Below are 24,293 nucleotides of genomic sequence, written 5' to 3' on the forward strand. Positions count from 1 at the left end.
CTTTCATAAATGGTGCTGGGAAAACTGGACATCCATATGGAGAAGAGTAAAAGTGGATCCTTATCTTATAGCAAAAAAAATAAAAATGGATTAAAGACTTAAACATAATTCTTGAGACCATAAAACTGAAAGAAAATGCAGAGGCAAAGCACCCTGTGTTGGCAAGAATGTTTTGGATTACACCAAAAACACAGGCAACAAAAGGAAAAATCAAACTAAAAAGCTTTTGCAGAGCAAAGAAAATAATTAACAAACTGAAAAAGCGACTTCTGTAATATTTGCAAAGCATACATCTGATGAAGAATTACTGTCTCCAGGGTGATGAATGTTGGGGAGGGTATGTGCTGGTGAGTGCTGTGAACAGTGTAAGGCTGATGACTCACAGAACTGTATGCCCAAAACAAATAATACATTATATGCTAATAAAAAATCAAAAATGATTTTAAAAAAAGGATTACTATCTAGACCATATAAAGAATTCCTACAGCTCAATAGCAAAAATCAAATAACCTTACTAAAAATGGGTAAAGAATTGAACATTCTTCCATAGAAAACCTATAAATGGGCAATAAGTATACAAAAAGATGCTCAACACCACTCATCATCGGGGAAATGCAAATCAAAACCACGAAGTATTACCTCACACCTGTTAGGATGGCTATTATCAGAAAGTCAAAAGGTAAGTATTGGTGAAGATGTGAAAATCATTTGCATTTTGGTGAGAACATAAACTGATACAACCATTATGGAAAACAGTGTGGCATTTCCTCAAAACATTAAAAATAGAACTACCATATGACCCATCAATTGCACTCCTGAGTATATATGTTATATATTATATATACAGGATAAAAGGAAATAAAAACACTATCTTAAAGACATATCTGCATTCCCATGTTTGCTACAGTATTCTCCACATTAGCTATAATATGGAAACAACCTGAGTACTCATCAATAGTAGAATGGCTAAAGAAAATGTGGTATATGCGTACAATGGAGTATCATGCAGCCTTAAAAGAGAAGACAGTCCTGTCATTTGTAACAACATGTAGGAACCTGGAGGGTATTAGGTTAAGTGAAATAAGCCATATGCAGAACGACAATTACTGCATGGTCTAGCTTATATATGGAACCTAAAAAAAATAAGTCAAACTCATAGTAACAGCATGAGAGTGATGGTTATCAGAAATGTAGGGTGGAAGAAATGGGCAGATATTAATCAAAGAGTACAATGTGTCATTTATGAGTAAGTTCTCAAGAACTAATTACAACATGGAGACTACAGTCATATGGTTTGTAATGTATTATATACTTAAAATTTGCTAAGAGTATAAGTAGAACTCAAGAATCTCAGCACACATACACAAAAGGTAACTACGGGATGTGAAAAATTTATTAGTTTGATTGTCATAATCATCTCATAACACATACCAAAACATATTTTATACTTTGAATATATACAGTTATTTGTCAAAAACCAAATACAACTCTAGGAAATAAAATACCTTCTGAATTTAGTTTTTATTATAATGACTAATAATATTCAAATGATCCAAAATAAATATGACAAGTAATTAATAGTAAAAATGAAAAAAAATTTTGATGCGCATCTTATTGAAATGGACAGTGCTTCCCCCCCACAATTAGTTAATGTATCTAAAAGGTGACTCCTACTTAATTCTAGATTGAGTTCATCATCAATTTCAACTGATCAACTACTAGAATTTTGTTTTACTATTATAGGTACGAAAAACAAGTACGTAGACATTATTATAGCAATTTCCATCAACTTACTTATTTGCTACTTAAATGTAACCAAAGATAGTGATTGATAAGCAAAAGTTATTTTTCAATTAGATAGCAGTTGAAAACAAATCCATCTTTGTTGAAAGCAAGGAAGTATAAGCCACCTAATTTACAGTAGGGTTTATGACATCATTTGTCCTTCACTTTCTCAGAACTAACACATCACAAATTTTCCTTCTGAATGGTGACCTGAAGGTTTTGCACTCTAGGACAGGAATCACGGCAAGACTCAAGTTGTTTGAGAGATGTGCCTTTCATCTGAAAAGTCAAAGTAAAGAGCCTATGAAAAGGCAGTGGAGAAAGAACTTGCAAATAGCAGGCTCTTTTCTGGAAAGAAGAGCTTTAGGAATGAGTACTTATGATCTAAGGAATCATATACTGATTATATTAAAATTATACTGTCCCTGTGTCTCCCTGGAGAAGTGGTCTTGCTTACCCAGAAGGTCCCCAATGTCAGGAAAGCCAGGGTCGCAAGATTGGGTAGTGATCCTGAATTCTAGTTGCCACTCAGCATGCACAAGCAGAAGACCTGGCTCTCGAGAGCATGTTTTCCAAGGATTTTATAGAAAAATGGAAGCTTGGGATGGGAAAACAAGGAAATGCGTATTCTGATTATAAGCTGTGCTGTCCCCGGTGTCCTACCATGAAACATACTGGGAGACTGTATTTTTCACTCTAATGGGTAAACATATAGATTACTGAGCACTATTTGTCCATATTCCTGCAGCTGGGGCTAGACAGAAACCAGGAGGTATAATACACAGTCCCTGTCTTCAAGGAGCTTCAACCTCATTGAAGCCACCAGCTAAGGAAATTAAGTGCAAGCAGGAAGAGGCTATGTGGATAATAGTGTTAAGTCGGTAGCTCAGGGAAGAGGAAGAGGGCCACTACAGGATGCATCATTCTAAGAGGGAGCAGTGTGATGTCCCAAGCCCCTGCTAGCAAGGAGAGCTGCATTAGAGTAAACTTCTGTGTGGACGTGTGCTAGAAAGCATTTGCTAATGGAGAGGACTACAGAGAGCCCCTACACACAGAAACATGGTGCCCCTTCATCTCTTCCCCTCCTCCCAACCTCAACCCTACCCAAAAGTGGTAGAATGAGTATATGAACAGACAAAAGAAGAGTGAACAGAACTGATGACAGCAACTTTTCCCCTCCCCAAAGGTTTCTGGATGAGCTGGAAGAAAAGGAACAAGTTTTGAAAAGGCTTAAGCTAGGACTTAAACTGTCTGAAAATTTCAATACCTGAAACATCTTATTTAATACCTAGCAATGAGCAGAACAGCCATGGTTTCTGCAAAGACATAGGATCCATATCAAAGGACATGGAAGGTGAATCCTGGAGATGTCTAAGAGTAACACAGGGATAAAAATTAAGTTGTTTGCTACTCACACTCCCCCAAATTGAGCCCATTCAATACACTGGTTACATAAATCCAATGGAACAATAATGAAAACAACTACAAAAGGTTGCTCTAAAAAAAAAAGTCACAGATTATAAAGGGAAGTTATTTACAAACTGTAAATCTGTCATAGAGATGTTGATAATCATAATTATATGAAGTTTCTCCCAAGCCCTCTCACTCTCATTTTCCGTTTTAGCTCACTAGGGCTGTTCAGCATCTGGAACCTTAATCTAGCATGTTTTCCCTTTAATTCAGATGTCACTAATTACAAGGATCCCCAAATCATCTTCCTTTACTTCCAAATAAATTCTCAGTGAATGTAATTTCTGTATTTGGCCAATGTTTATCTCGTTAGGCTTCATTTTGTTTTGTGCCAGTAGCATCAGCTTAGAGAAATGTTACTTCTGGTAAATTTATTTATATAAGACGAAGCAATCTCATGTTTTTAAAGATGGAAACGAGAAAAGGTGAAACTTACACCATTCAAGTGTTTATCTTTAGTTTCATTAAAACAAGCACACTTCTTGATAGATTTAAAAATGTACTATATTTGATCTCTGGTTCTCAAGAGTAGCAGGCTAATGAAAACTAACGCAGAAATTACTAAAATGAAAACTAATATGCTTTTATAAAAAGCATGGCTAGGTTCCTTTAGTTTATATGCCATCTGTATTTAATCTCTCAAACAACTGTCCCAGCACCTTGTCACTCTGATAAGCTTTCCATTTGTAGCTGCACTATTCTCTCCATAGTTTGACAGATTATTACAATTCTGATTCGGATTTTAGAGTTTCTAGAAACAGGTACTGTAGCCTCTATTTCCCATCATTTTCATGAGGTTGAAGAATGTTCATGATGACTGCATGAGTCCTCTCCCATCAGTCTATCATTCTTCTTATGCTCCCTTTCCTTTCAGGTGGTATCATTAAGGGTATGGGCTAAAAATCAAGTAACAAAATGTCTGGAAAAGATTAAAAAAAAAAAAAAGCTATACAAGTATAGCAACAGTGTTTTTGTACCTCTGTTTACAGAGAACAAAACCCTTCCTGGCTCACTGAGAGACTATGAAACAATGAAAAAATAAAAATCCATGAACAATTTCCTCCCTAACTGAAATACGGTTTACCTACACTCCCTTCCCTCCATTAAAAACTAAAAACTTTAATAGATTAACTCATTACTACTCTTTATAAATCAAACTTGTCTATAAACATACTTTTATGAGATCTCAGATTCTATATTCTAAGTTATGTACCAAGCTCACATGCTGTTTCTATCTAATTGCTGGCGGGAAATAAGAACTACAGGAATGAAACAGGCAGTGGCTAGAAATCTTGATTAAATTTATTGGAAATATGGACTAAATAAGGCGCTTTAATTAGTAGCAGACAGAAGGATGAATTGATCTCCAATACGACACAAACTGTTGAAGCTATAAAATTTAGAAAACGTGTCTGAGGCACGATTCACTATAATGATGGAGGAGATGAGTCTCTTTCCTGTTGTGGAAGAGGAGTTCAAGAGAGAAGTAACCACACTGCCAGAAAGCGACAGTCGGTCAGCATTCAGAAGACACATTTTTAATTTAAAGTGGTCTGCCCCTGGGATACAATGATAAATATAAATCATTTAATTCATTTTACAGTTAACTCAGTGTTCACGAGGAAAGAGAAAAGCTATTTTAGCCAAATTTCCTTGTAGTAAGAATAAAAAGGAGTGCTGGAGATTGTGATCATATTTTCTAACTTGTAAGCATGTTAATTCATTTAAATTATCCAGTTAGATGTTGTTCCCTATTATCAGAATCTCTTTATGAATACACCATAAGCTAAATGACTATTGATATAAAAGTTAACTCGTTTGACTGACCAAATACTTAAGTATCAAATAAATTTTGTAGAAATTAGGCTAAATGAAAAAACCCAGACTACCGAGGGCATGATTTCATTTATATGAAATGTCCAGAAAAAATAAAACTCTAGCACTAGCAAGTAGGTGAGCAGCTTCCTAGAACTGGCAGTTCCAAGACTGCAAATGGACGCGAGAGACATTCTGAAGTGATGTGTTTTAAAACTGAATTGATAGCACAAGCTGATAGCAGTACAGGTGCCTAAATTTACTGAAAATCATCTACTTGACAATGCTGTATAAATTGTACCTCAATAAAGCTTTTTAAAAAGATTCTCTAGGGGCGCCTGGCTCAATGGGTTAAAGCCTCTGCCTTCAGCTCAGATCATGATCTCAGGGTCCTGGGATCGAGCCCCGCATTGGGCTCTCTGCTCAGCAGGGAGCCTGTTTCCCCCACCTCTCTCTGCCTACTTATGATCTCTCTCTGTCAAATAAATAAATAAATAAAATCTTTAAAAAATATAAAATAAAAAATAAAAAGATTTTCTAAAAAACAACAGGGTATTTGAATTCTTAGGGCATTCGCACGCCCTGAAGATTTCATGGACTACTGCTGTCCTAGTGTTTATGGCCCCCACTTCCAAATTCCCATGTTGAGGCCCAAAACCTCAGTATGATGGTATTTGGAGTTAGGGTCTTTTGGAGGGGATTGAGTTTCAGTGAGGTCATGGAGGTGGTGGTCTGTCTCCCCACTCTGTGAGGGTACAGGGAGAACTTAGCCCTGTATAAAGCAGGAAGAGGCCCCTCACCCAGAACCTGACCCTGCTGCTGCCCTGATCTTGGACTTTTATCTGCAGAATTGTACAAGATAAATATTTGCGGTTTAAATCACCCAACCTATGGTATTTTTATTGTAGTAGCCCACACTGAAAAGTGTGGTGCTGCTGTAACAAATACCTAAAAATGTGGAAGCAGCTTTGGAATGGGCATAAGGGCTAGGGGCGGGAAGAACTTGGAGATCCGGGCTAGAAAGAGCCAGTATTACAACAAAGGGACCCTAAGGGAAGGTCTGGTGAAGGTTCATTAAGAGAAGAGCTATAGACAAAGCTTCCATCTTCTCGGAGAAGACATATTGTGAACAGAATGTTGGTAAAAATACAGATGGTGAAGACTATTTTGATGAGATCTCAGTGGGAAAGAAGAACATGTTACTGGAAACATCAAGAAAGATTATCTTTGTTATCAGTGGCAAAGAACCTGGCTGAATCATGTTCATTTTCTAGTGTTTTGTGAAACGTAATACTTCTGTGCAATGAAACTGGAGAGTGACTTGAGGAAATTTCTGAGCAAAGTGTTGAAGGAGCTTCTTGGTTGCTCCTGACTGCTTACAGTAAAATGCAGTAAGAGAAAATGTATTAAAGACAATTGTTATGTAAAAAGTTAGCAGATCATAAAGATTTGAAAGATTCTTAGTCTGCCCATGACGAGAAAGTGTGTTCAGAAAAGAACACTCAAGGTGTGGGAGACCAGCAATTTGAGAAGGAGGTAAGTGTAGGTATGAACCACGAACCTAATCAACCACCTCAGCAGGAACACTGTTGGTCTGAACTGAAGGAGATCAAAAGAAATGAAAGAAAGCTGCTGAATTTCTTAGGCCCTATAAAACTGGACCAGAGGGTGCCTGGGTGGCTCAGTGGGTTAAAGCCTCTGCCTTCTGCTCAGGTCATGATCTCAGGGTCCTGGGATCGAGCCCCGAATCGGGCTCTCTGCTCAGCAGGGAACCTGCTTCCTCCTCTCTCTCTGCCTGCCTCTCTGCCTACTTGTGATCTCTGCCTATCAAATAAATAAATAAAACTAGACCAGAGATTCAGCTATGAACACATTCTAGTCTTTAAGACAAGGGAGGAATGACTCCAAAGGTGAATCAGAGATCATTAGGGCTACCAATCCCAGTACCGGCCTTCAGTACAACAAGCCTGCAAGGGTTGGGAGGAGGGCAAGGCACCAAAAGGATGATCTCCACCTCCGTTTCAAAGGCTTAGACCTCTGCCCAGCAGGCCTTGTGGATGGGGCCACTGCCTTTGTTTCAACATGCTGGGTGGCAGCCACCAGAAGCTGCAGGGGTTAAACACCCATCCAGCAGAGCCATGCAGGTATGATCACTGTCCTGGTGGGTCCAGAAGGCAAAGCTTGGAACCAAAGAAGAGCACTCCTGAGGCTTCATGTCTAAAGGAGTTTATGGTGTTAGGCTTTAGATTTACCTGGGACTTGTCACCCACTCTTCTATTCCTCATTTCTCTGTTTTGAACTGGAATATCTCTTCTGTGCCTCTCCCACCACTGTTCTCATGAAGCATATAATTTATTTGATTTCATAGGTTCACGGCTGGAGAGGAACTTGGCCTCAGAATGAATCATAACTTACTTTACCCATATCTGGTTTGGATAATATTTAGATGAGTCTTCAGATTTTAGACTCCAGAACGGATGCTAGAATAAAGTAAAAACCTCTGGGGCCGTTGGGATAGAATTAACCTATTTTTCAGGTGAAGACATGAATTTTGAGAGGACTGGTTATGCGGCCCCAAAAGTTCAGATGCTGAAGTTGTAATCCCTAATGTAATAACGTCTTGAGGTGGGGTTCTGGGAGGAAAGTGAATGTGGATGAGGTCACGGGAATGGAGCCCCGTGATGGAACTGGTGCCCCTATAAGAAGATGAAGAAATGCAAGAGCTCCCTCTCCACCGTGGGAGGACCCGGCAAGAAGGTGGGCCCCAAAAGAGGGCCCTCCCTGTAGACCTCAGTGACTGTGCTGGCAGCTTGATCTCACACTTCCAGCATCCACAACTGTGAGAAATAATGTTTGTTGTTTAAGCCGCCCAGTGTTAAAACAGTATTTCTGTCACAGCAGCCTGAATGAAGATGTCTAGAAAAAAATATAATTGCCATAAAAGAGCTTCCCAACCAGTGAGTGGTGACATACTGTTGTGTTCCTAGTGGATTTCAGGAGTGACTTCTGTCCTCCTAGGCACTGGGGTGACGTGATAGGATCGGAGTCTTTTACTTTCTTGCTAATAAGAAACTTCTTCCCTTGACTGTTTACCGTACAAATAACACATTTTCCTGATCCAAATTCTCCTCGTTGAGTGAAAATGTACATATTGAACATATTGATATTTATGGGATGCTGCTCAAGCAGTGCTTAGAAGGATATTTATAACTCTAAGTACCTGTATTGGGAAGATCTCAACACGAAAATCTAACTTTCCACCTTAAGACACTAGAAAAAGAGGAGAAACTAAACCTAAAGGGAAAAAGGGAAGGAAATAAAGAAGATTAGAGTGAGAATCAATGAAACAAAAGTTGGATATTTTAAAGATAAACATTTTTTTAGCTAGATGGACTAAGAAAAAGGAGATTCAAATACTAGAATTCATTGAATTCATTTTAGAAATTGAAGAAGGAATATTTTATGGAAATAAAAAACATTGTAAATGAATACTATAAACAAATGTATGCCAATAAATTAGGCAACTTGAATGAAATGGACAAATTACTCTAAATACACCAAATCCCAAATAGATCTACAAGAAAGAGATTAAATTAGTAATGGAGACCTACCTACAAAGAAAGCCCAGCCCCAGAGGGCTTCTTCAGTAAATTCCTACAAACATTAATAAATTAATACTAATTTTCCATACCTAAAAAAAAAAAAAAAGGAGACCACTTCCAAACTCATTCTATGAGGCCAATATAAAATCAGATAGGGGGGCGCCTGGGTGGTTCAGTGTGTTAAGCCTCTGCCTTTGGCTCAGGTCATGATCTCAGGGTCCTGGGATCGAGCCCCATATCGGGCTCTTTGCTTGGCAGAGAGCCTGCTTCCCCCTCTCTCTCTGCCTGCCTCTCTGCCTACTTGTGGTCTCTGTCTGTCAAATAAATAAAATAAAATCTTTAAAAAAATAAAAATAAAAAAAATAAAATCAGAAAGTCACAAAAAAGATATTATAGATCACTATTTCTTAAAGAGATGCAAAAGTCCTTAACAAAAGACTGGAGAACTAAATGCAGTAACAAATAAGTATTAGGCATCGTGACCAAGTACAAACTATGTCAGGGATACAAGACTAGTTTGACACCTCAAAGTTAAATAATGTGGGGCACCTGGATGGTTCAGTGGGTTAAAGCCTCTGCCTTCGGCTCAGGTCATGATCTCAGGGTCCTGGGATCGAGCCCCAAATCGGGATCTCAGCCCGGCGAGGAGCCTGCTTCCTCCTCTCTCTGTCTCTGCCTGCCTCTCTGCCTACTTGTGACCTCTCTGTCAAATAAATAAATAAAATCTTGAAAAAAAAGTAAATAATGTAATGCACCATGTCAATAGGATTAAAAGCAAAACCTACACGATTCTCTCAACAGAGGCAGAGAAATCATTTGACAAAATCCAACACCTTTTCACGATAAAAACACTAACAAATCTATGAACAGGAACTTCCTCAAATTGGCAACAGGCATCTACAAAAAATCCAGAGCTAGGATTATACTTAATCATGAAAAATATATGCTTTTCTATTAAAATCAGGAAGAACGCATAAAGGTCTACTCCTGCCACTTGTACCCAGCACTGCAGTGGAAGAACTAGTCAGGACAATTAGGTAAAAAGAAAAAAAAAAGAAAGAAAGAAAGAAAAGGGATCTAGATCAGGAAGAAACAGAATTATCACTACTTGTAGATGACATGATCTTATATAAAAAGAAATCTAAAAAATCTCATAAAATAACAACCATTAGAATTAACAAGTTCAGCAAGGGTGCAGCATGTAAGATCAATATTTAAAAAATAATCTTTATAAACTTACAGTAAACAATTCAAAATAACTTAAGAAAATGATAAAATACCAGGAATAAATTTTACCAAAGAAGTTCAAAACTTACACTTTGGAAACTACAAACTATTGTTAAAAGAAACAAAGGTCTAAATAACTAGAAAGACACCATGTTCATGAGTAGGAAGACAACACCATTTATTAAGATGGCAGTACTCTCCAAGTTGATCAGATTCAATACAATCTCTAGGAGAATCCCAGCTGGAGCTATTTGCAAAACCTTTGTGGAAACATGCAAAGTTATCCTTAAGGTCATATGGAAATTGAGAATAGCCAAAATAATCTTGAAAAAGAACAGATCTGGAAGACACATACTCGTGATATTAAAATGTTACACAAGGCCAAAAAAAAACAAACAAAAACCCCAAAACAAAACCTACTTCATAAAAGGCAATGGTAAGCAAAATACTGTGGTACTAGCATAAGAACATCAATGTAATACAATTCAGAGTCCAAAAACAAACCCATGTTATTTATGATAAATTGATTTCCAAAAGGGTACCCAGAATATTTAATGGGAAAGGAATAGTTTCCTCAACTTAAGAACTGGACAACTAGGGGCACCTGGGTGGCTCAGTGGGTTAAGCCTCTGCCTTCAGCTTGGGTCATGATCTCAGGGTCCTGGGATCGAGCCCCGCATCGGGCTCTCTGCTTACTCCCCCACTCTCACCCCCTGCCTACTTGTGATCTCTGTCATATAAATAAAATCTTAAAAAAAAAAAAAAAAAGAACTGGACAACTGAATTGTCCCATGCAAATAAAGGAAGTTGAACCCTTACATCCTACCACAAATAAAAGTCAGCAGCTGACTCTTGGTTTCTGCTCAAGTCACAATCTCAGAGTCATGAGATCAAGCCCCACATGGGGCTCCACACTCAGTGTGGAGTCTCCTTGAGATTCTCTCTCCCTTTTCCTCAGCCCTTCTCCCTGCTTGCGCACATGAGCATGCAACCTCTTTCTTAAGATAAATAAATCTTTAAAATGGGTTAATGACCTAAATGTAAGAGGTAAAACTATGAAAGTCTTAGGAGAAAACATGGGGCTAAATTTTTGTGACCTTGGATTGACCACCAGATTCTTAGACCTGGCTCCAGAAGCATAAGTAGCAACAGCAAAATAGATAAACTGAACAGTATCAAAAGACAATATCAAGAATACAAAAAGATAATCTACACAAAGGGAGAAAACATTCACAAATCATATGTAAGAATCTAACATCAAGAATATAGAAATAGCTCTTACACTTAAAAGACAACTCAATAAAAAAGGAAGGAGAGACTTAAATAGACATTCCTCTATAGAGATATACAGATAGCTAATACAAAATTTGAAAATATGCCCAACATCATTAGCCAGGAGTGAAGTGTAAATCGAATCACAATGAGATACCATGTCCTCCCTACTAGAATGACTGTGTATAGGGCGAATAATAAGTACTGGTGAGAATGTGAAGAAATTGAAACTCTTCCACATTGTTGATGGGAAAATAAAGTGGTGCTATCACCATAGGAAGCAGTTTGGTGGATCCTCAAACATCTAAATATGCAATTATTACCCAGTCCAGCAATTCCACTACGGACAGACCTAAACCAACTGAAAACAGGGACTCAAACAGATATTTGCACAACTTTACTTGCAGTATTCCCAGTAGCCACAAGGTGGAAACAACCCAACTGTCCTCAATCTAAATGAATGGATAGACAAAATGTGGTATATCCATGCCAGGATTTGGTCATAGAAAGAAACGAAGTTCTGAACAGGCTAGAAGTTCTGAAGTTCTGAACACGCTAGAAGTTCTGAAGTTCTGATACATGCCAGAAGTTAGAGTAAGCAGAAAACACTATGTTAAGGGAAAGAAACCAGTCACAAAAGAGCACACACTCTATATGATTCTATTTATTTGAAATGCCCAGAATAGGCAAATCTATAGAGACAGAAAGTCACTTAGTAATTGGTCAAGATGGGGGTGATCTGAGGTTGAGAGGTCAGGGGGTACGATGCTTCTTTTTGAGGTAATGAATAGCTTGTAGAATTGCTGATGATTGCACAACTCTGATGATTACACAACAGACTAATATAACTGACCTTTAAAACAAAAACCACACCTCTCCCTTGATTCCATATGCTCTGCCAAAAATAGCCCCAATCAATTTCCTTCTGTCTCATGGCCTCCTCCTAGGTCTAAAGAATCTCTTGAAAGAGTTGTTTATTCTCTTTATTTTCACTTCATTGTCACACTGTAACTCAACTCTATTTGGAGTAAATACTACACCCTTCAATATTTACTGTGACTAAGTCATAAAAATAAGTGTAAGCAACTGAATCAATTCTGACAGCCTACAGAGTACCAGAAGATCGAACAGGACAAGATATCTACCTTTTTCTCAAGGGGGAAATATAAAAGGAACAGATAAGAAGCACATTAGTCTAAAGATTAAAATGAGCCAGAAAGTATCTGCTTCATAGTGGGTTATCTATTTTTTTTTTTTTTTCATATTGGGTTATCTAAAAGAGGTGTTCTCAGCAAGTGAGGTTTAAGAATTTTTTTTTTTTTTTAAGGTAGGCTCCATGCCCAGAGTGGAGCCCAATGCAGGACTTTAAACTTCATAACCCCAAGATCAAGACCTATGCTGAAGTCGAGAGTCAGATGTTTAACTAACTGAGTTACTCAAGTTAAGATTTAAGATTTTTTTGAGGGAAGACTTTTTTAAAATTTAAATGCAAGTTAGTTAACATAGTGTATTATTAATTTCAAGGTAGAGTTTAGTGATTCATCAGTTGCATATAACACCCAGTGCTCATTACATCAAGTGCCCTCCTTAACGCCCTTCATCCAATTACCTCCTCCCGCCCACCCACATCCCCTCCAGCAACCCTCAATTTGTTCCCTATCGTTAAGAATCACTTATGGTTTGCCTCTGTTTTTATTTTTCCTTCCTTTCCCCTGTGTTCATCTGTTTTGTTTCTTAAATTCCACATGAGTGAAATCATACGGTATTTTTCTTTCTCTGACTCAATTCACTTGGCATAATAAACTCTAGTTCCAGCCACATCATTGCAAATGGCAAGATTTCATTCCTTTTGGTGGCTGAGTAGTATTCCATTGTGTATATATACACACATCATCTTTATCCATCCATCTGCCAATGGACATCTAGGCTCTCTCCTTATTTTGGCAGTTGCGAACATTGTTGTTACAAATATTGGGGTGCATATGCCTCTCCAAATCACTATGTTTGCATCCTCTGGATAAATACCTAGTGGTGTAATTGCTGGGTGATAGGGTAGCTCTACTTTTAACTTTTTGAGGAACCTCCATTACTCTTTTCCAGAGTGGCTACTCCGGCTTGCATTCCCACCATCAGTGAAAGAGGGTTCCCCTTTTAATGCATCCGCCCTGACATCTGTTGTTTCCCGAGTTAATTTTAGCCATTCTAGTAACCCATTGTGCTTTTGATTTTTATTTCCCTTGATGAGTGTGAAGCATTTTTTCATGTGTCACTTATTAGTCATTTGTAGGTCTTCTTTGGAGAAATGTCTAACACCAAGGATCCAGCCATACAAAAGATAAACGGAAGGCAGGCAGAGGGAAAAACAAGTGTAAAGATATGTTTGAGGAATTACATGAAGCCCTTCTGATGAGGGCTTAGGGGAGGTCCCAGAGGTAATGAGAGCCTGGTTAGGGGTAGATCTGTAGGACTTTTTATAAGGCACAGTCAGAAGGTGCAACTTGCTTCTTCTCCGTCTCATAATGCCTTGTGTATACCTGTCCTACTACACTTGTATCTGTCCCCACCTTAAAACTTGTGCCTGCCCTAAGGAAAATGAAAGTTTTTGTTCCCCTCTATCGACCCACTGCCAACCAGGATCTGATTAGACACTTCCTGAATGAACAGGCCACATCATCATGCTGTGATAAGACAAATTTCCAAGTCCTGAGGAAGGAAAAAAATATTTTCTAAAGGCAGTGTACACCTAGTGTTTCATGCAATATGTGCCCCACATAAACAATGAATCTTGGAACACTGCGTCAAAAACTAAGGATGTATTTTATGGTGACTAATATAACACAATAAAAAAAATAATTAAAAAAAATAAAGGCATGTACAAATGAAAGGCAGGCAATTTTCACTCAAATTCCTCAGGCTAGCCTGGTTATTTCTACCAGACACTGTGATGTTTCCCAAGTTTCAATCAGTTAAAGAGAACATCTTCCAAACTTAATTAAACTCATTCCCAGAATTTGAAACCTAAAACTGCCAGCTAAGAACAGCTTTAGCTTCTCTGATTACTGTGCGGTTGTCAGTAATTGGTTCTCTAACTCAAGCCTATTCCCTAAGTATTCTACGACATTGTGCAAAATTATATCCACCTCAACATCATCAGTGTCATACAGTCATCAGCAATACATGGAAATGGAAAAGCTATTAGGTTATAGTATAGGATCAAGCACCACCTTTTAAATAACACATGGAAACACATGCTTTCTTTCTAAATGACTTACAAATATTGACTTCCCAAATAACTAGCTTCTCATTTGCAGGTTAGATTTTCTGTTTGTACTACACAGGGAATCTGCTATAGTTCTAATTATAGCATCCTTATCTAGAAAGGCACACAATGATTCTAACACAGTTGAAACAAAGCTAACCAATAACCCTTGTGGAATATAAAACCACACAATGCTGCAAATGAATAAACCATGTTTCTTTGGAAAGGGAAAATTTTTTTTCAGCTGGCTTACTGTGGCCTTGAGGCTTCAGCCTGGTCTGTCTGCAGTTTTTCTCCTCCTTCCACTTCCATTGTACAGTAAACAATTCGATTGGGAGCAACGGACTTCAAACCTTGCACTTCCATTATGACAATCTAAAGATTTAAAAAAATTTTTTAAATGATACATCAAGCTAGCAGTCTTTAACAAGACACAGAAGTAGCAACATTGACAACAATTAGAATGACCAACTGATAAAATTATCTGGCAACATCAATGGTATTTTATCTTCACTAGAATCATCTGTATCCATGTAAGGTATAATAAGTAACATTCTGAGGAAGTCTGATATTGAAGAAATATCTCCTGCAAGCTTATTAAAGTAAGGTTAAGATCTCTAAATATAAGTCTTACTGAGTTAAATGAGGTATAAACTCAGATTCTTTAAAAATGCTGGCAAGTCTGCATAAGGTGAAGCAGAATCGCCCATGAAAATTCAGGGAATGTGCTAAAAGCAGTACCAGTTGAGTTCCACATAAAATGAAATCCTATTCATGAGTGGTACCCATCATCATCAACCCAATTCATGGTAATCAGTATGTAACATCATCAGAACTTTATCTGTTCACTTATTTAGATACTATTAGTATTTATAAAAGAATATTCATTATAGAAAATGTATATCTTATTATGAAGTATGGGAGATATAACCTGCCGATGACTATCTTACACTAACTTGGCAATGGAAAAAAGGACTTTTCCATCCACTAAATGTATGTGCGACTTTAATGCAGCACACTGGGAATGGGTAGAAAGACTGATACTGTTTTATGCACTTATAACTCCTGGAAAAGAGGGAAACAAATATTTTTCAAGTGGGCTTTAATGTTCATATTTTTGCTTTTTTTTTTTTTTCAGTCAAATCTTGCATCCTGAAGTTTCCCTAGCTCTTGAAACTCATAAATTATATTCAATGGCATTTTTATAATATGCACAGGTTTTTTCTGATCTCATGTTGTATTTGTACAAATAAGATTAATAGCATCCATGCCACGTAGCTACAAAAATATCCACTAAAAACATCACGTATTGATCATTTAATACATTATTAAAATCATTCCACTTTTCATTGAGTTGTGATATGAATCTCAAGGCAAAAGTTCTCCAAGAAGCCATCTTAAAAAAAAAAACTATCCTTCCTTTCACTCTTCAGCACAACAGAAGGGTTACATTTGTAAATATAAATACCCATTTTTTTTTCCCATGAAAATAATGGGAAACTAATCACTAAAAAAAGAAAGGTCAAATTCAGAACCATTTTCCTTCCACAACCAAGACTTTTGGTATTTCATTCACAGTGAAATGTATACCAATGCAGGAATAAAAATAAGGGCATAACAGAAAACAGACTAAGAACTGATAGAGAACAGTAACACCTTTCCTAGCTTCTGTAGATATTCAAGGAAGTTAGAACAAAGCACTTCATCTTGTTGATGGAAAGTAAGCAAAAGGAGGTATGCATTCTCAATAAATCAACGTCATTGTTAGTCATTTTGAAACTCATCAGATCCTTATACAAATAAAACTAAGCAGAAGCTGAGACAAATGACTGACAGGATAACCATATCAATCACAAGCCAATTCCACAGGGACTTACCAACATGCTCGAAATGACTTCTTAATAAAATTTTTGGAAGGTCACTGAAAATACGGGAAGCAATAGAATTGTGTACACATCATAAATGTAGATATCTTTTAGTTCATATGTGGGAATATGCTTACTTGCCCTACATCTTTTTCCATAGTGTGTTCAGCAAAGTGCAAGAGAGAAGAAAGGAAGTACCCGCTTACCACTGTTTCTGTCACCTCTCCTACAAACTACTGCAAACAGGACCTCTTGAAACACACAACTTGTGAAACAGTTTCCCAGTCCACAAACTAATACTGCCGTCTGTGCCGGGAACGTTTTTTTCTGCAGAATTGCCACTTTCAAAAGAAGTAACTTCTGTTCTGAATCCACACATATAAATAAAATAACACAATTCTACAGATTTGATTTCCCAAAGGAATAAAAAAAAATACAGTTGGTCTCAATCTTTAATGATAAAGACAGCCAAGAATTCTGTGGACCATCAACTGACCTATTTCAGGTAACTGTTCCGACCAGTTCCCCACAACACCTGGTAAGGGAACATGGAAAATGAAACCAGTCTCATTTCCATCTTCTCTTCCCCAATCTCTCTGTGACAGATTTAATAAAGATAAAATGTGCAGAATTATTCTGGACACAAAAAGAAGGGAGCCATGTCCAAAATAGAAAACTTGGTACCATGCTTCTGAATGATGTATTGACCAGAGTTACATGGCACTGAGTCACGGGCAGGTTTGAGAAAGTAAGGCTGAGCTGTATGTGGGACATGTACTACCAGATAAAGAAGTTGTCACCTGCGCTGCCAGCCTAATACCGATGAAAACTACGAAAATCTGCCGTACTCATGCCAGTGACACCACCCCTCTTCTGACATGCAGACTCAACTTCACACATTAACCTCTGTCGTCCTCCCCTCACTTGAATATTTATATTCAATATCTGGCTCGTGGTTTTGCAGGTTAGCTTTGCTCTTGCTGTGTTATTCTCTTTGAAGCCTTCATCAGCAGAGAGACCTAAAAGTCATCTTCTTGTGGCTACCTTCTGCCTTTTTATTTTTTTCACTGCTGTTTCTTAATACCATCAAAGTCCCTAATTCAATCAGTATTTATCAAGTCAACTGTGTGCCAGGCCATGTTTTAGGCCCTTTTGATACTTCAGCAAACAAAACAAGACCTTAACTTCCCGTAGCTTACCATTTAGTAGACTCTGTCAGATAATGAATAATAAACAAACTGAATTAGGTGCGTCAGGAAGTAAGAGCTGTGGCAAAAATTCAGCTTGCTAAGAGAACAGGGTATGGTGAGGGAAGAGAGCGGTCGGTAGCAATTTTAAAGAGGTGATAAAATTTAAACAGTTTTTCAGATCTGCACTTGCTCCCTAGACTCAGACTTCAGCTGGTAGAAAAGACTTTTCCCACTGGACCAATTTTAAGCCTGACTGACTAAATGTGAGACCCTGAAATTGGATTAACTGCTTGCCTTTCAGAACTTTCTTAGGCTGAGAAGCAAGGCTTAGATAATGTGACAGGGATAATTAGGGAGTTTAGCTAGGCTGAGGTCAAAGGCCCTGGGGACAGAAGGGGACCTCATCTGTTCTCTCAGGTGTCCACAGGTAAGCATTGTGTAGTCTGCACGGAATGTGACTTCCTTTTGCTGTTGAACACACAACTCCTATTTATGATACCGGAAGTACATCACAGAAAACATCTCTATTATGCTATGGAAGGAAAACATCTGCCTTACATAGACATAGCAGTAGAGGACTATCAAAAACAATTTTACAAATAGGCAAGCTTCTCAGACCATGCAAAATGAAGCTTTAACTCATTTTCTCTTCCTAACACCATTCTATTGTTAACTGAGCAGCCCTGTTTCATACACCGGCAATAAAGGACAGAACAATTCATAGTTTCACACCAACGCTAACTCATGAGGATAATCTTGTTTTCAATGGGGAAAAGAGTTCATAAAAGCCAGTTATTTATAATTTTGTTTAAAAAGGAAGAAGGTGTTTCGAATGGTTTCCAGTTCTGTTGGTAGACTTATACATTACAAAAATAATTTGCTTTACAAATTATATTGTAACAGATTTTATTTCATACAAAGACTTAAAAAAAAAAACACCTTGGCATTCTACACCTTGGTCAGTACGAAAACAGATTTCTACATGTAAGATACTGTGTAGTTTTCCATTAAACATCTCTTTAAGATACTGAAGAGACTGAGAAGAAACCCAGAGTAATGGCAAAATCATTAGGTCATCCTAGAACAGAGTCTCAGGTCAGAAGAAAACCCATTTCTAACTCTGATAGTAAATTTAATCTATTAACTTACAAAAAAATCATTAGCCTGGAAGTTAAGAGAGAGGCAGCTGGTTTATCCTCAAGCCTGAATTTATCTTAGAGTTGAACAGGTGGAATAAAGAACAAAAGCACACACTTGCTTTTTCTGTCACAAACTAAGCAAGCCAAAAGAAAGAAGTTATCAACAAAGAAATTTAAAATGGTGCCTCCTAAAACTCCATCAGTCAATCCACAAACTTCAGTAGCAGTACTGGGAAAAGAGAATTTAACAAAGCAAGGAAGGAGTAACGAGCTTTAATTTTTGAGAGTGTTCTGATTTAAGCTCGATATTGCAACTATATGTGTTTGTGCCATGTATAAACGCATAAAGAAATACATGGATTAGCCCCAATGCACAGATTAGCAAAGAAGAAATGTAATCATAAAAAAAAAAATTCAACAGGTGGCTGTGCTGAGTCTGCATATCTGGTTTCCAGTGCATTGTATAAAAGGGATAAAACTCAGCAGTCTGAGAGAACAGAACTTTAAATATGTGACATTTGTTCCTATTCTTTATAATATGTACTGTATCTATAATGAAACTGGACATCCTGGAAAGGAAGAATTCTCTCCTTATCATCTCTATGCACCCAATATTGTGTTTCAAAGCTGGCTGGTGGGATTTGATTCTAGAAAAATACCATAGGTGAGGTAGGTTAAAAACAAAGTGAACCAAAAGCCTGCAAGCAATTTCCAAGTTACAGAGAATTCGGTTATGTGTTTAAATACTATTTCCATCCAAATGTGCTTTTACTGATAAACTTACACCAAGATAGTTGGCACAAAGACGAATTTTCTCAAAACTTACTATTTTATTATTTAATCCTGAAACTGGGATTATGTTTAAAGAACAATGTGTATTAGTTTGCATTCACAACCGGATTGTCTAGCAAATGAAGAATAAGGTAACTTCTTCAAAATATATCACACTGCTTTCAGTTCAGGAAGTTACTATGAAGGTGAGCAGAAATTATTCTGCAGTTTCATTTACGCTGTCAGAGGTGAACACGGGATCACGTCACTTACCTCTAAGGTGAATGACAGCACCACATCCGACTTTGACAGCTGAATCTCATTCTCATCGCCTAGGTCCAGAAATGCAGAATTCTGTGAACGTTTTAGTTTTTGTAATTTAAATTCTGGACCACCTTTTGAAACTGGAAGACTTTCCAAATTGGCCATTAGCAAATTCACTGAAGACCGCAACTCTTCTATATACATAGTCTCCATTTCTTTTGTTATAAATTTGGGGAAGTTTCTTTCCTTGAAAATAATTAAAAAAAAAAAAAAAAACCAATGTTACAAAAGTTATTATTTCAATTTTATCATAGAAGATTATACGATGTATATCTCTGATTGTCTTGGAAACTGTGACACTCAAAATAAAGGCACCTGCCCAGTTCTTCAGTCTCCAGGCTTTAAAATCATCAAATTATGTGTAAGAGTACATTACATCCTTTATTCAGAATCATTATGGTACAAAATAAGTAACATTTTCACATTAACTATTTTTGACAAGGTACTTGCTTAAGGAAAAACTGAAAACCTACATGGAAGAAAATTTAGCTTCGAGATCAATCTTAGTTAGCCACTGTTAACTTTGAATTGCTTGGGGTAAACTGGTCGGTAAGGAAAATGATCAGTATATGAATGTGTTTGCCTGTTAGGAAACAAACATCACAAATATCTTTCTTACCACAAATATATATCAAGAGGATATCCTTTTTATAAGTAAGAATTCAAATTAAAAAACACATAACAGCAATATGCCGAAAATTCTAGAATTTTCACATGACACAAATGTAACCAGATCCCTTATGACCATAAATTCAGTTTTTTAGTAAAAGATTTAGAAAATTTTAAGTTCAAAGCAAAAGGCCAACTTATAAATAAAGCTGCACCTGAAAAAGAATAACAATATCAATCTAGAAGATTCATTTTTCTTTCTGAACTACATGAGCATTGCCATTTGGTCCTTGGATCTCTGTAATCAGATTTTGGTTTCTTTCAACTCGATGAGAAGGACATCCCAAATACTGGGATTTAAAAAGATAGGGACAGATATTGGCAAATTACCCTTAAAGCAGATGATAACCAATTACATTCTTACCAACAGCAAAAGAAGGCTTTCTCCCACTATAGGTTCCTCCTTAATTTTTGGAAACCTGGCATTAGGTCTTTCATTAAAGAGTTTATAGCTTTATGATATGAAGCATGACATCACGTATCAGCTTATTTGTACAAAACTGGCTGGGAATGAAAGCCTAAAGCAGCCAGGTTGCAAATGACTGCTTAATGCTCCAGGAAAATTAATACCTTTCTCATAGTTTCCCTGGGCATCATTGGAAGCATAACCTAAGAAATCCCCACCTCTGGGATGACTGGAACACATCCCAGGTGCTCTCGTCAACCTGCACCTAACCTGTGACTCACTTCCACCTGTTTGCTCATAGGCTGGAAAGCAACATCTGGTACCACTTCACAAATCAGTCCCAGAGTCTCAGGCCACCTGTTTTCTTCTTCCCGAATATAACCGTCATATATTTCTTTTAACAGAATTTACATATAATCAATATTAAAACTGCATATTTATTATCACATAGTAATTAAGTATCCACATTCATAATTAACTTTCTTAAGGAAGACTCTTAAGTATCCTTTTAATATTCCTCTAGAGTTTGAAGTAACATTCTAAAAAAGTTTGCAACCTCAGGAAAAACACCTAACCAGTTACAGAATACCTTGGTTTCCTTTGGGGAAAAAAAAAAGAAAGAGAGAAAGAAAGCAATGTTTTGGAATGGTTTCTCAGAGCATGCAAGAGAAAACAAAAAAAAAAAACAAGCAAAATAAGCTATGAAAAGATTTTTATATTTATGCATTGTCTTTATTTTCGTATTTAAATTCAATCAGCCAACATATAGTACATCTTTAGTTTTTCGTGTTTTTTCTTTTTTTTAAGGATTTAATTCATTTGTGAGACAGAGGAAAGCATGAGCGGGGAGAAGGGCAGAGGGAGAAGCAGGCTCCCCACCAAGCAGGGAGCCCGATGTGGGGCTTGATCTCAGGACAGGAGCTGAAGGCAGATGCTTAACCAACTGAGCCACCCAGGTGCCCCCAAGTACATAATTTTCCTTAGTTTTTTGACATAATGTTCAAGGATTCACTGAACATGCATGCTGTGTATAACACCCAGTGTATGTAATGACTTTAAAAGCTGTTATGAAAAGTATCCAAAACTCAAAAATAAGGCAAAAAGGTGAGGGTGTAGGTCCTTTCAATGTCCTACAGGGGCAAAGGGCATCCAAGGGTCATCTTTAGAAATATACTTAGTTTAACTTACTGTTTATTGATTCAAGGTCCCAAACAGTGAAGTTACACATTACCTTACAGAATTTTGTCTGGAAAATATGCAAATAATGTGTGTCTGCTGAATAAGATAATCCAATGGTTATAGTTTAAAACCTTGTTGGAAACTGACCACTTTTAGATCTAATCCAGGAATCTTATTTTAACCTTGCCTAAAAACACCTAGTTTTTATATGCTCTTTGGATTAGTTTTAACATGTAACTAGCTTGCTCATTCTTCATGCACTGAATGAAATCTTTATTGTGTGTTTATATTTGTAGGAGTCATAATTTTGCCTTTTTAAAAATTTTACTTTATCAAAGCAAAAAAAAATATCATGTTTGAAAGTTTGGACGCACTAATTTTTTTTCAAAATTTTAAGCTTACTTAGCATTAGCACATAAAGAGTCCAATTTTTATTTAGTTTTAGTTAAAAACATGTCACTCGCCATCACTGTTCAAGGAGGAAACTGGCAGGAATCACCAAAATTGATCGTCTTATTGGCACTTTCCAACTTTTCAAGAAAGAGACTATGCTCAATTTTCTTCCTCTCTGGGGGAAAGGACAGACAACTCTGCTTTAAAGCTCTGAGGTTTATTAATAGTATTTCAACTTTATTTAGCCCGCTTATGTTGCCTCTTTCTTGGAAACAAAAATCAACCGTACTTCAGGCAACTATACATGTTAAATTTAATCTTTTAAATTAGAACAGACTCAGAAATAGGGTTATCCTCTAGTTTAACTGTGAGTTGTTCTTATAAACCATGGTTTGAATATTCTAATTTACTCGCTCATTAGTGGTCTGAAAGCATTATATACATGAAAATGTTAAAAAGAAAGAAAGAAAGTGTTTTCTCCATAAAAAAAAAAAATTCTCACCATTCAAATTTAGTCCCTTTTTAAGTGTTCCTAACCTTCCACTAGATGAAGTCTTGACCAGACTGGTAGGTGGAAGATGGGGACAGCTGTCAGACTCTAGAAATACTCTGAAGACAAATGCAAATGGATTTCCTAATAAATCTGTCATGAGGCACGAGAAAAAGAAGGGAGTCAGGGATGATACCAAGTTTTTTTTTTTTTTGGTGTAACTGACAAGACAGTACTGCCAAGAAAGAACTGGCCTAGCCTGACTTCTTCACTGAAAATTTTAAGCACCCTCCATTCCTCCTGCACTCCTGATTCCCTCTTGTCTTTATTTTCCAAAATAGCAAATGATCACCTTCCATAGTTCAGTTATATGGAACATTGTTTTCTTATTATTGGCTCTACCAAATGCAAGCTCCACCAGGGCATGGCAGGAATATTTTTGTCTGGTTTTATCCCAAGACAACTACACACTTGTCTGGATGTATTCCAAGTGCCTACAACATTGCCAGGTTATTTTAGTAGGTGTTCAATAAACATTTATTCATTGAATTTATAGATAGAAAAATTCAGGCTCCAAGAAGTTAAATAAACTTGCCTAATGTTCTATATCTAAGGAAACAGCAATCATGGATTTGCCTACACGTTTTTCTGGCCCAGTCCACATTTTTCCTATGACTTCCTAATAATTATGCCTTGGCTAAAGCATTAAAGTCAATACTTCTATCCTTTGAAAAAGATTTCTGCCCTGGGGCTTTGTTGTTATTATATTGTGCTATGAAGTATGATAGGAAGTGCTACTGATTACAAATTATTAAGGGGCCACACTTCTGGATTTATCAGACTGAAAGGGCAGCTGGGCCCAAGACAGCAAAGTCCAAAGACCAGATTTTTGAGGCCAGCCTCCACCATGTTATTTGTTATATAATCTTGAAGTCAGTAATCTTCCCTAAATCTCAATCTCCTAGTCTATATAATAGACTCATTCTGTCCTTGTGGGTTCATAGGATTACTATAGGAGTATAATGCAATAAGATCAGTAAATTATAATTAGCTTTATGAATATTTTATGCTGATGCTTACAATTGGTGAAACTGAGTTAGAAAGCAATTAAACATGTTTTATCTCCTATATCAATATATTCACCAAAAGCCATCTTATATTTGGTGCCTTTTTTCCCTTCCAATTCCACTGGTTTCACTTCCTTCTCCACACTTTTTTAAACGTATCAGTGTTTGTGATGAAACCACTGGGGTGCGGTCAAAGTCTCTGTCTGTGCATCACTGATCCTTTCCTCTCAAGTCTGGAGGTTATAAACCCACACTCTCTTCCCAGGCATGAACTTGAGACACCCAAGACTCTCCCTCATGTTTCATCACCCTCTAGAAATTCATCTAAACTTTATTCTAAAGCAGCACATCTTCAGCCAGGATCTTTGAG

General features: G+C 37.1%; 1 protein-coding gene across 19 annotated transcripts in view; it reads right to left on the bottom strand.

Annotated features, from left to right (window-relative positions):
* Positions 1 to 24,293, bottom strand: part of CADPS2 (calcium dependent secretion activator 2) — a 536,067-nt gene that overhangs the window by 290,112 nt on the left and 221,662 nt on the right. For all 19 annotated transcript variants that reach the window (XM_047694444.1, XM_047694449.1, XM_047694446.1 and 16 more), the window contains exons 5-6: positions 19,669 to 19,905; positions 14,684 to 14,805 (exon numbers count right to left, since the gene is read on the bottom strand). In XM_047694444.1, coding sequence (XP_047550400.1) covers positions 14,684 to 14,805; positions 19,669 to 19,905 — 359 coding nt within the window. The remainder of the gene's footprint in view (positions 1 to 14,683; positions 14,806 to 19,668; positions 19,906 to 24,293) is intronic.

This window comes from Lutra lutra, chromosome 11 (assembly GCF_902655055.1).
Source record: "Lutra lutra chromosome 11, mLutLut1.2, whole genome shotgun sequence".
NCBI lineage: Eukaryota > Metazoa > Chordata > Mammalia > Carnivora > Mustelidae > Lutra > Lutra lutra.